Genomic DNA, 12,402 nt, shown 5'->3' with positions numbered 1-12,402 from the left:
TCGAGCACAGATTTATTTATTTCGTACTTGTTTCTTTGCATGTCGCTGCATGTCTGTTAGGCCAAGCCGCCACTCACGGCGATATTGGTAATCATTTTGTCTCTAAAATGTGATTCACTTTGTTTGCACAGTTTGTAATTTTATGTGTTTTAGTAGATAGGCGCTCTCCCCCTAGCCACATCTTTTCACTTGGCACGGTTACTGTTACTTTAGTAGAGAAAATTATGCTGGCTTTAGCCGTGCTTAAAATTACCTGTACCTACACATACATATAGGACTTTTCACTATTCGTATACACTATAGGACTTTTTACATCACTGTGTGAAATTTGACCACGATTTATTTTAAATCACGTTTTGTTTGAAATGTTGCGATATGGTTAATCAATTGGGCTCAATTTCTTGATGTTATATTAGTTTTGGTATGGATTTTTAATAAGAGAGAAACTAAGATTCAGAGTATTGACCAAGATTAGTGTGTTCCAGCGGTGGCTACATGGTTACGCTATCGCGCACTTCGCTAACTATAATTATCGTGGGGTCCGATCAACAGCCGTACGACGTTTATCTACGGATTATTGGTCGAAACCAGTGATAATTACCGCGCTGCGCACGTTAGCGCAATCCGTGCAGACTACCTAAGTGAGAGCATGAGCAGTTGTGGCGATGTTCTATATATAATCATGATGTTGGTTTGTATGTGCAGTCGTACTCGGAGTCCGTGCCAGCGGACCTGCCGGTCGGACGAGAGGTGATGCGGATCTCAGCTACCGATATTGACGATGGAGACAACTCCATTGTCAGCTACAGCTTGGACCCACATTCGCAAGACGTCCCTTACTTCTACATCGACCGCGACAACGGCGTTATCTTCTTGAATAGGACCATCGATGTAAGTTTCAAGACCTTATTTTGCTGCTATCTTTAAAAATGTGCTGTCCTTAAGGATAATTTCTATTGTTGTGAATTTAAGTAAGAAAACGGATGACGAAAACGTCGACTCTGACGTTGATATTTTTCTTCACAGAAATCACCAGGTTACAAATTCAAGCTTAGCGCCGTAGTCAAAGACAAGGGCACTCCACCGCAATCAAGCTCTATCACACTGGACATTCAAGTCGTAGAATCCAACAAAAAGAGCCCCTCGTTTCTCGAGGTTCCCGATGAGCCTATACGTTTGAAAGAAAATTTTGCCGACTTTAACGAAGCCATAGCTACGGTTAGGGCTACGTAAGTAAAATTGAAGTTATAAAATTACGCAATTGCAGTATTTGGTGGAACAAAAAAAGGTAATAAATGTGGGTACTTTTTCTCTCAGGTCCAACATACCCGGCGAAGAAAAGAAGCTTCAGTTTGAGCTTGTACAAGGTCAAACTGAGCAAACCAACAAATGGCACACGTTTGTGATGGAACCTGAGGGTGATATGGCTTACATCAAACTCGGGGGCCATCTGGACTATGAGAAAGTTACGGATTATTCTCTGACTGTGCGGATTCAGGTAATAGGACACATTGATTCACCAATGATTTATAGTTTTATATGTACATTCTGTGATCACGTTATAAAACCAACTTTCTTCACAGAACAACTACCGCCTTGCTGCTGAGACTATCATCTACATACAGATCGAAGATGTGAACGACAACATCCCAATCTTCACTGAACTTCGTTCTGGCACAGTTCTAGAGAATGAGCCGGTTGGTACTCAAGTCATGCAGGTCCGTGCCATCGACAGTGACGCTACAGCACCGCACAACCAAGTCACTTACGAACTCGGCGATTCGTCTGAACCCTTCGCCATCGACCCGGTGACCGGCAATATCACCACCTTGAAGATGTTTGACAGAGAAGAAAGGTCGTTCTACAACATCAAGATCATCGCTACTGACAACTCTGAATCGGCCTTGATTCCCGGCAAGCACAACGCCGGTCAACAGACCTTCTTCATCGAGATTGCTGATAAGAATGACAACCCTCCTCACTTCACTCAGGATACCTACTTCGCTGAGTCTATTGCCGAGAACGCTAACATCAACGAGCTAGTGACTCAAGTTACTGCCCTGGACATCGACACAGGTAATGTCTCCAACTTATTTAACTCTACTTAAATTAATGTTGTTCCAATTAATTTTATTAACAGTATATTCGAACTAACATGCATTGTATTTATCTCGTACGTAACAAATTCATTTTTGTGAGGATTTTGTGGTTAACATTTCTATTAAAATTATAAGAGACAAGTGTGCAAGCACTAAGTATAATTTACTGAGACAAAGTTGCCCAGAATAATAATTTATTTATGAATAAAGTCCTTTTAGAATACATTCTGGTAGAAAATACCAACTTCTATAAAATCGCAATCATTTGGACCCCAAAAATTAAGTATGCTCAAAACGATCTGTTTTTAGTCTAGACTACTTTAACTAAAATAGATATTTTTTTGTGTGATTTTGTACAATGCTATCTTATGGACTATTGGCGTTAATAGACTTAGAAGACGTGGAGGAAATTCTTAAGAAAAACAAATCAGGTAAATTAAAACTTAGTTGGCTTTTATTTCAAAAGCTGTTTTCCTTTATCTGTGAACAAATTTTTTTGTCGATTTGTTATTATTAAATATATGTAGTTGTAAAAAAAAAAAACTAGTGCATGAATCATTGTTGATACTTACTTTTACATCGACATAATATATGAAACGACATAAATGAAAAGTAAGAAAATTTCGTATGAAATAAAGACTTAAAAAGCTCAGAGTAGTCAAAACCAGTAGATTCCTACTTATCAAAGTAAAATCACGGGAGAAGTCCATTTTGACGTTTTCTTAACATTATAAGGTTTAATATTCTTTACTGGCTTATTAAACTCTTTATTGTTGTCATTAATTAAATTAACAACAAAAAAATAGGTACAAAAGGTGGACTAATCTCTAAAAGAGATCTCTTCCAGACTTCCGTTTACTATATGTCTGACTACTGTCAATGTCAAACTAGACTTCTGTCGTGATTAATACACTACTTGTTAATGACTAGTTAAAAAAGTTATTTCAAATTCAAATAGCTTAGAACTGAAAACCACTTATTATGTGCAGGTGAGTTTTAAGATCGTTTTTAATTATTTTACCTGTACGGGCATAATTCAAGTAAACATATGAGTTTCATTATTACGACACGTAGTAAATTATTTCAATCGTGAAGGTTACATTAGCATACTCTTTATTTTTTATATCGTGATGAAATTATTTTTCACTTTTATCTAATATAGGTATTTATGGATTATACTACACATATTTCAATGATTGCTTAACCACTTTCCAATTTTCTGTAGCCGTTAAGTTTATGGATGAAAGTCACTGGCGTCTTAGAAGTCGCAATTGAAGTAAAATCTCCATCAACTTTCAGTGGAGTAATCCCAACAACGCTTTAAAGATCCTATCTTATCTATTTTTACCTATAGATATTTGGTACTACATCAATATACCATTTATAATCATACAGTTATAAAATGTGTAAAATATAAAAGAGTAAAACTATTTTATTATTTTTTTCACCGTTTATGCTTTGATCTTACTTCAAACTTTAACAAGAAAATGTATTTAAAGCGAGTTTAGTATATTTTTAATTTGTGCAAAATGTTGCACGATTCTTCTGCAAGAAGACGAACATTATTCCAAGAAGTTACCTTATTTCTTTATCTTTTTTTTGTCATTTGATCCGTAGCCTCAGTCGTGTCGTACAGCATCGTAGCGGGGAACACGTACGATGCCTTTACCATCCGCAACTTCACCGGCGAAATCAGGGTTAACAGCGAACTGGATTACGAGAACATCACCAGCTACAGCCTTGACGTCCGCGCGTTCGATGGCATCTACGAGGATTACGCCAAAGTTATCATCAAGATTGAGAATCTGAATGACAATCCGCCTGTTTTTGTCGCTAACTACACCAAGACTATTGAAGAAGAGAAGTTGTACGAAGGCTGCGTTGTCAGGGTGAGTCACAGAGAATCACAAAAATTAAAACACATCAGTATTTTCAGAAAGTTCTGGTAATTCGTCAAACATTTTGCCAAACCTCCTGATTTTGACCGTGGTGATCTAAACATGATTGATATCAAGTGTTCATTATTTTACAGCAGCAGCTACAAGCTTCACATGAACCATGTTTCTAAAACTCACATTTTCTTCTAGGTTGAGGCTTACGATCCTGATATTAAAGACCGTACGGCGCCCCAGAACATCTTCTATTCTTTGGTAAAACAAGAACAGATGGAATTTTTGAGTATCGACAACGAAGGCTGTTTGCGCTTGACCAAGCCGTTGGACCGCGATCCGCCCCGTGGGTACTCTAAGTGGCAAATCATCATCATGGCTGCTGACCACGGCGGGAGACTCGGCTCCGACAGTCTGCGCTCGACCACCGAAGTCATCTTGACACTTACCGACATCAACGACAACAAACCATTCCTGACGAACGTAAGTAGTAATACCTTTATCACTGTTCCTAGGTTTCACAACCGATCATTTGGCCTAAATTTCTGGAGCTCCTGTACACTGAAAATGTGTATTTCCCAACCCTGACGCTGACAGAATTGTCCCTTTTGACAGAAGCCAATTAGAAAAAAAAACACAATTTATCACTAATTTAAAACTGCAGAGACAAGCCATGCATTTCTAAAGAAAGTTTCCTCAAGAACCATATATCATGTTTCGTCTAAAACCAACTGAAATAGACCGATCGCATTGGGAGTGCCGCGAACGCTCCCCCGGGTATTACCTGCTCGTCAGGTTTCCTTATTTTATTCTCGACAATATACCGAAGCTCCTAAATATTTCCCCTAAGATACATACAAATCTTTCGTAATTAGACAATAAAATCACTAATTCATTCATCTCGTCTGCCGTTTGAGAAGGTGGAATAGCTTGAAGAGTTCAGTTAGGGGACTTTATAGGCCATTTTAAAGGAATCGCTATCAATAAATTTCAATGGACCCATTATGACTAAACCTTTTTGCGGGTGCACGGTTTAGTACATGCTCTGCAGGCTAACCAGTTTTATTTGAGGCCCGATAGGCTATTAAATAGAGGTAAAGGGGTACCTGTGCGGAGGTTATATAAACTTTTTTACCTCGGAGATATTTTTGGAACCAGGGTAGGGAAGTTTCTTAGATAGGCAAGTTTCTAAATGTATGTGAATTTATGAAAGCAATCTTTTAAGAATTGAGTCTACTGTGGTATTCGAAAATAAAGGAAAGTTTGTTATCCACGTGGGCGAAGCCGCGGGCGATTGTTAATTAAAAATAATAATACAATGGGAGTAATTCGGTCATCGATAAGAACTGCCTATTTAGCTCGAAATCAATGCATATTTGTACAAATTAGTATTCTGATCTATTTGCGCGAATATAACACTAAACAAATAAAAGCTCTTTTTCGTTTTTGCCCATTTCTGTTACTTTACTTACATCGTTGTCCGTTATACTAAAATGACATTAAAACTGTTCAGTTATAAATAGGTATAATACAAGAGAATGTTTCACGCATATGAAATAATACTTTATTACCAGTAATTTGCTTTTGATTAGCTAGGTATAAATCTTTGCAATATATACATTAATTGGTCTTAAAAAATACATTTTTCTTTTTCATACCACGAGGCAATAAAAACTTTGTATGCAAAGCGACTATTGCTTAGTTTTTATTAAAATATCACCCTCGTTCGCGTGCATATATTATGTGAAAACGTGACTAGTTATGCACTCCATTATAATTTACATTCCGCGAGTTCCCTACACGTAACGTGAATGAATTGTAGTTTTAATTGTTTAAAATTACCCTGGTCTTTAATTCACACTGTTAGTAGTTCAAAGTGATTGGAATTCTAGTGAACGAATATCTTTCACTTTGACTTGACACTCGTTATATACAAGGCGACATCGTAACGAAAACTGAGAGATGTTTCAAACCATGATTCTGAGTTAATATCAAGTAGAATTTTCCGTCGCAAAACTATGGAACTGACAATAATTAAAAAACAATATTTTCATAAAATTTCCGACGGGAAAATCCACTTGATATCAACTCAGAAACATGGTCTGAATCACCCCCTCAGTATTCGTTACGTTGTTACTAACACCCTGTATAGAGCTAGGAGAACCGAAAATCAAACTCCTTTTATTTTCATACTCCGCTTAGCGCTATTCCTAGAGGGATAGAAAAGTGCTAGAAATATGTTGGAAACTTAGATTATGTACAGTCGCGAGCTGAAGAGCGTATAATAATCACACACACACACACACACACACACACACACACACACTTGGTGTGTGATACACACGTTTGAACTGTTATATTTGGCCTTATTCTTTTTTTGTTACATTGTAACCAAAGCCTCACAATGTCTACGATGAAATTAGATATATACGAACAATAATTTTGAATGTTATCATCGAACAATACACTCATAAAAACACTCATGTTTGAATCATAAATGATTATCAACTGTTCAGCGGCGAAGGAAAACATCGTGAGGAAACCCACATTCCCGAGAAATGCATGCAATGACTGTGACCTAACCTGTATTGGGCTGGTTTTGCCTTTGCGGGTTCGAAGGCCAGACAGGCAGTCGCTTCTGTAAAAAACCGGACCTGTCAAATCTTCAGCTTAGGTAAGCGGATTCTGTGAAAAACGGGATAATGTTAGAAAGATGATGATCATCAAACAGTACACAAGTAAAGTAATATCGTTTAACATAATAATGAAGATCATAGCTTAAATTATCTTAACGCAGATTAAGTAGGGTTTGTTAGTTCTTAAGACCGCTTTGAGTTTGTAGTTACCAGATATGAATTTACTTTATATAATAGCTTTTAGCTTAGCTTCAAACCCGAGCAAATTTGAATTATGAATTCTTATGTTGCCGCTCCGAATAATTCTTGAAGGACATTAGAGCAACAGACCTTGGCAAATATGGCCTGAAGATTTATCAGCGACTGTCTTTCTGACCTTTCAACACCAAGGAAAAACAGTTCAATACAGGTTAGGTCACATACTTCCGAAACGCTTTTCTTGGGAGTGTGGTTGTTTTCGTTCGTCGCTGAGCGCGTGATAATTATTTATGACACTCGAAAAAGGCTCCAAAATCATCGGTTCAGCCCTGTGCTGGGATTCGAACTTGCGACCTCAAAGTCAAGCGTTCTTCCAACTGGGCTATCACTGCTCTAATTGTAAAAGGCGTATATAATTATTGATGTTACTATAGAAATATAAAAAAACTTACAAAAACCTTAACATACATACATAACATAAACAGCCTATATACGTCCCACTGCTGGGCACAGGCCTCCCCTCAATCAACCGGAGGGGGTATGGAGCATACTCCACCACGCTGCTCCAATGCGGGTTATAGCCGGGACCAACGGCTTAACGTGCCCTCCGAAGCACGGAGTCATCTTACTTTTACGGACAATCAGGTGATTCAAGCCTGAAAAGTCCTTACCAAACAAAGGACAGTCTCACAAAGTGATTTCGACAATGTCCCCATCGGGAATCGAACCCGGACCTCTAGATCGTGAGCCTAACGCTCTAACCACTAGACCACGGAGGCTGTTATGGAAGAGGAAAATATAACAAAGAGCAAAGAGCAAAGAGTAATATTTTGCTGTAGAGAATGATGGTAGCCTAAAAAAATCTTATTTTTATTATGATTTGAATTAAGAACGAACTCTAAAATGTAACTAACCAGAACGTTAATTTCGATATAATGTCAACCAGCAGGCTTAGCATCGTAAGCACGCGACTCTTTCTCGCCGCGACAGAGATCATCTGTCTCTTTTTGTGCAGTACTGTGAGAATGTGACGGGCGACGTATGTCCGCTCGCAGGTTGAAAACGTTTCAACCATTTCTAAGGAAGAGAAGTAATAGATTAATATGTTAAATAATCTAATACTAATAATTAATATTTGTAAGCTTATTTGTGTGTGTCAAATATAGCAAAACAATACACGTGCAAGTTTTAACGTAAATTTTTATTCAAATAGTTGTTCTGCAAAGCTCGCATACCGTTAAAGTTGTAACTGTAGCATGCATTGATTGACGAATTGCTTGTATATAGTATCAATAGTCAATATTAACACTAACCGATCTAACAAGCTCTTCTCAAAACGAGCTATAATTGTACGCATTGCTATTCCCGAGAGATGTTTCCCAGATCAACTTTTGCCTTTCTATTTTTATCATCTCTCAAATACAGGGTGTTAGTGACATCGTAACTAAAACTTCTAGGGATGATTCAGGCCATGATTGTGAGTTGATATTAAGCGGAATTTTCCATCGCCAAAGTATGGAACGGAAAATAATTTAAAAAGACACTAAAATATTCATGAATTTTCCCAAGGGAAAATCCACTTGATATCAATTCAGAATCATGGTCTAAATCATCCCCCTCAGTATTTGTTACGATGTCACTAATACCCTATCTACTTGTATAGATACTTCATCCCCCCCCCCCATTATTCGTTACGATATTACTAACACCCTATATAACCCGTGGTACCGAACAAACTTGGGCCTCTCAAATACGTATCGATGTATGCGTGAGCCAATAAATCAAAAGGACATTACAGTTATGAAGTTTTACATCCTGTTATGTAAATACGACGATTTATTCCCTGTTATGTGTTTGTTTGCTGTCGAATCAAATCCCTATGATCAGGATTCGAAATCGAACTGTTCCCGGCAGACTATTATTTTTAATTTAGTTTCGACATTACATTTGGAATTTTGCGTCACAGGATCAATCAATTCGCCTACGAGCAAATTGTATCTGTGGGTGGGGGCATAAACTAAATATTTATTATAAACTAAATAACTAAGCATAAACTAAATGTTTTTTTTTTTCAATTTTATACATTTTTGATCAAGGGCTGACATAAGAAACTTTGTTAGCAGCCCTTAAATAAAGAAAGAAAAAAGGACCAATATGACCACAGCTCGGACAATCCATATAAAAATCTCGTTTTACCGTGTGTGTGTTTCCTAAACCAGAGCGTGCGAGCGAGATAGACAATCCGAACCCGCTCCTAACGGGGGTGAGGTAAATTAAGTTCACTCCAAGCTCGTATTGGTGCGGGGCGAAGAGTGTCCCTTACTTAGTGTATTATTTTTGTTAATGATATGAGGCAAAGTAACGACTAGTCAGTTACTTATAAATCATTATTATAATTTTGCTCTATTTCAACTGTTAGCGTTAATAGAGCAGCTATAAAGCCATCAGAGATGGATTCGAATTCATTACATTCAATAATCGACAATGAATTGCAATCTATAGTGAAAGTTGAATTTCTGTTAATACCTTGTTACTATCACGTTCATTCTATTGTTTCCTATTCTATTTAACTTATTTATGAATTTTAATAAAGAAAAATGTAGTGCGACATTTTGTTACGTTCTAGACTTTCGTCGTAGGGCTAGACAGGAGGAATCTACCCTCATTGCCCGAGCACGCCCACACTTACACACACGCACGCACACACACACACACAGACACATACACACACACATACACACATTATACAAACACTCTTTAATTGCTTATTTGTAAAACGTAAAGGTAACAAAACTTTCTTACCTATTTACTACTGTTATAGAAGAGCGGGGTCTCCTGGTACAGGCATATTTTGCTTAAAAGGAGGCTCCAGTAACTAGTTTAAGAAAAACATGTAAGAAAAGAAAATAAATACTTTTTGATTTTTTTTGATGTCGTAATAGGTTCCTTTTTCACATAATTCCATAGTCATTTTGTGTTGACGTTTAGTAAAAAGTAACTGATATGACTTGTTGGAAACTAGCCTATTGTCGGCGTTTGGTTTACCGAAGCGTCTGCGTGAAGCTTACGTGTCTGGGGTGTCGAGACAACAGAATCTCTTGACAGAGAGCAGCGTACGTTTGTGGAGTTGCGGATATTATACGCTTCGTGTGTATTGCTTGACGAGTGATATCTCTATACAAACAGAATCCTCAATAGACGTCCTAAAACTATAAGGATTTCTCAACGTACTGAGGTGGTAAGGTCCAAGTGCCTTTTAAAATCCAAAACCCATTGTTCAACTTTTGTGTCTGGAAATTCGGGCCTGGCGAGCTTAAAGCAATAAAATGACGTTTCATTTTACGAAAATATATGAGTAGGTATTGATAAAGTCTCCAAAGCAATGTAAATCCATTCCTCGAATTTGTGAAGAGACAACGGTATTTTGCTTTACTCCTGAATATTATATGCCGCTTATACTCCCGGTAATCCGTATATATCGCTTTCACGATAACGTTACCTTTAAGTCGGGATTGCCTTGGGTATACCCGGTTGTCAATTTTTCATGCAAATCACCTTCCTATGGGTGTTCAATTTCTTATTTCGGCGCTACCCACGATCCTTTGGACCTCGGTAAAGGAAGGCACCTTAATTTCCATCCCGAGTTCTTGGAATAGAGTTGAAGGACTGACTTCTGAAATAAAATACGCGTCAAGTGAACGAAATCCAATTTTTAATTTTATAATTGTATTGTTTATATCGAGTGACATTCCTTTGTAAATATTTTAGAAAGCTCACCAAAACCTGTGTAATCTCTTTCTATATTTCTAATCTATAAAGTCATCAACTGGTCTTTTAGAAGCACATCGCAACTAATCCAGGATTTACTCTGTTTGCCTCATTCAAGTTAGTCTTTACGAATACCACAAAGGACCTTAAAGGACCGCAATCACACTGGTTTCCGGCTTTAATTAAGCTGGAACGGAACTACTGGACCCTACTGGATGTTACACGTTTTTGATTAAATAAACATAGAATTAGTCCCCTGAAGTGGTCTAGTTGAGTCAACGTCGGTTCGTAATTGTCTAGCCGACAGCCCTTCTTCCCACGGCAAAACCGGAAAATTTATCTCGATTTAACGGATAATAAAAAACAAATTCATTTTTCGTTTCCTCGTTGCAAAAGGACATAATTAAAACCACGAAGACAAATTAAAAAGTTCTACTGGAATTCTTTTTCGCAAAGTCGCGCTTTTGTCTTATGCACAAACTCAGACAATAACCGTTCATTACCCATTATGTTTGAACAAAAGCAAAACTGACCTTTAAAAGTAACTTACATCTAATGTTTGAATATGTTTCATTGGTTACCGCTTCTTTGAATTATTACAGTTTCCAACAAAAGGAACGTGAATCTAAAACTTTGAGTAATTATTTTTAGCATTTTCAATATATTAACGTCTTTTGCTTCGCCTATTAGGATTGCGTTATAACATTATAACACAAAATGTAATATTTGTGTTTTATTATCATTCGTCGTGACATAAATTTCCACTTCTTATTCACGGTCGCGTTGACAGATATCTGATTTGTAGCTTTCGATTCGGAGGCATTATTTTAAAGAGCTTTTTGTGACCGTGACATTCGAATTGATCGGATAAAAGAAATAATGCTTGTCAGATAGCATTCATTTTCCTGATTTGCTCTCGTCTCTGAATTTAATCATTCGTTTTTTATACAGACCCAGCCCGTGATTTGGTACGAGAACGAGCCTCCTGGTCAAGTGGTGGCTTTACAAGCCAAGGACTACGACTCTGAAGAAAACGGACCACCATTCACTTTCGCCCTCGACGACGATGACTCCAACTTCCAATATCGATCCAAGTTCCAGATACAAGGTCAGTAGATCAAGAAGAGATCCTCTTCCTTGGTCAAGGTTCACTTTAATAGCTGGCTCGGAGTACTCCACTGCTATGTGCGAATTATTGCCGCGCGAAATTGCCTAAGCGAATGTATATATGTTCAACGGCCTCCACTTCTGATCGTTGCCAATATTTTCAGGAAGTAGCCATCACTCGTGGCCCGGGACGTGTGAGAGGCTTCACATTTTCTCTCTTTGCCCTAAAGTTACATTAGAATGTTGTTTATTTGGGTCTAAATAACAAACTAAGTTAAAGTTTGGCGCAAGTCCTCGAGACAGAAATGCGAAATCCAATTGAAACTTGCAGCGCCCACTTAAAGATTCATCTCAGTTTTCCGATCAATTGGATCTTTGCGGGAACTCAGAATTTTGAATCTGAAATCGAGTTTCGATCAATTATGTTGGTTAAAACGCGATAAAGGCGCACCAAGCCTAGACGTTAACTTAGTTTGGGGAGTGCCAATCCAATTTCAGTTGTACCGCTATTCAGGAGCGTGTTGTATTTCGTCTGTATGCATGAGTTTGTTACAAACTCAGTTACTTACACGCAGTGACTAGGTTGGCTCCAGTTACTTTGTGTTAAAACATTGAGGATTGTACACCATTAATTAGCGTAAGTGTGGGTAAAAAAATGTTTTAAAAGTCAGTTCGGTGCCATTAGCGGTACAACAAGATATTTTT

General features: G+C 37.7%; 1 protein-coding gene across 1 annotated transcript in view; it reads left to right on the top strand.

The window, feature by feature from the left end:
* Nucleotides 1-12,402, top strand: part of LOC126380287 (DE-cadherin) — a 260,390-nt gene that overhangs the window by 219,999 nt on the left and 27,989 nt on the right. Inside the window, exons 6-12 of the mRNA XM_050029587.1 lie at nt 706-891; nt 1,027-1,229; nt 1,318-1,498; nt 1,584-2,076; nt 3,717-3,988; nt 4,187-4,471; nt 11,542-11,698. Of these exons, the coding sequence (XP_049885544.1) occupies nt 706-891; nt 1,027-1,229; nt 1,318-1,498; nt 1,584-2,076; nt 3,717-3,988; nt 4,187-4,471; nt 11,542-11,698 (1,777 nt within the window). The remainder of the gene's footprint in view (nt 1-705; nt 892-1,026; nt 1,230-1,317; nt 1,499-1,583; nt 2,077-3,716; nt 3,989-4,186; nt 4,472-11,541; nt 11,699-12,402) is intronic.

Source organism: Pectinophora gossypiella, chromosome Z (genome assembly GCF_024362695.1).
Source record: "Pectinophora gossypiella chromosome Z, ilPecGoss1.1, whole genome shotgun sequence".
Taxonomy (NCBI): Eukaryota; Metazoa; Arthropoda; class Insecta; order Lepidoptera; family Gelechiidae; genus Pectinophora; species Pectinophora gossypiella.
This window is presented reverse-complemented; position numbering and strand designations above follow the sequence as displayed.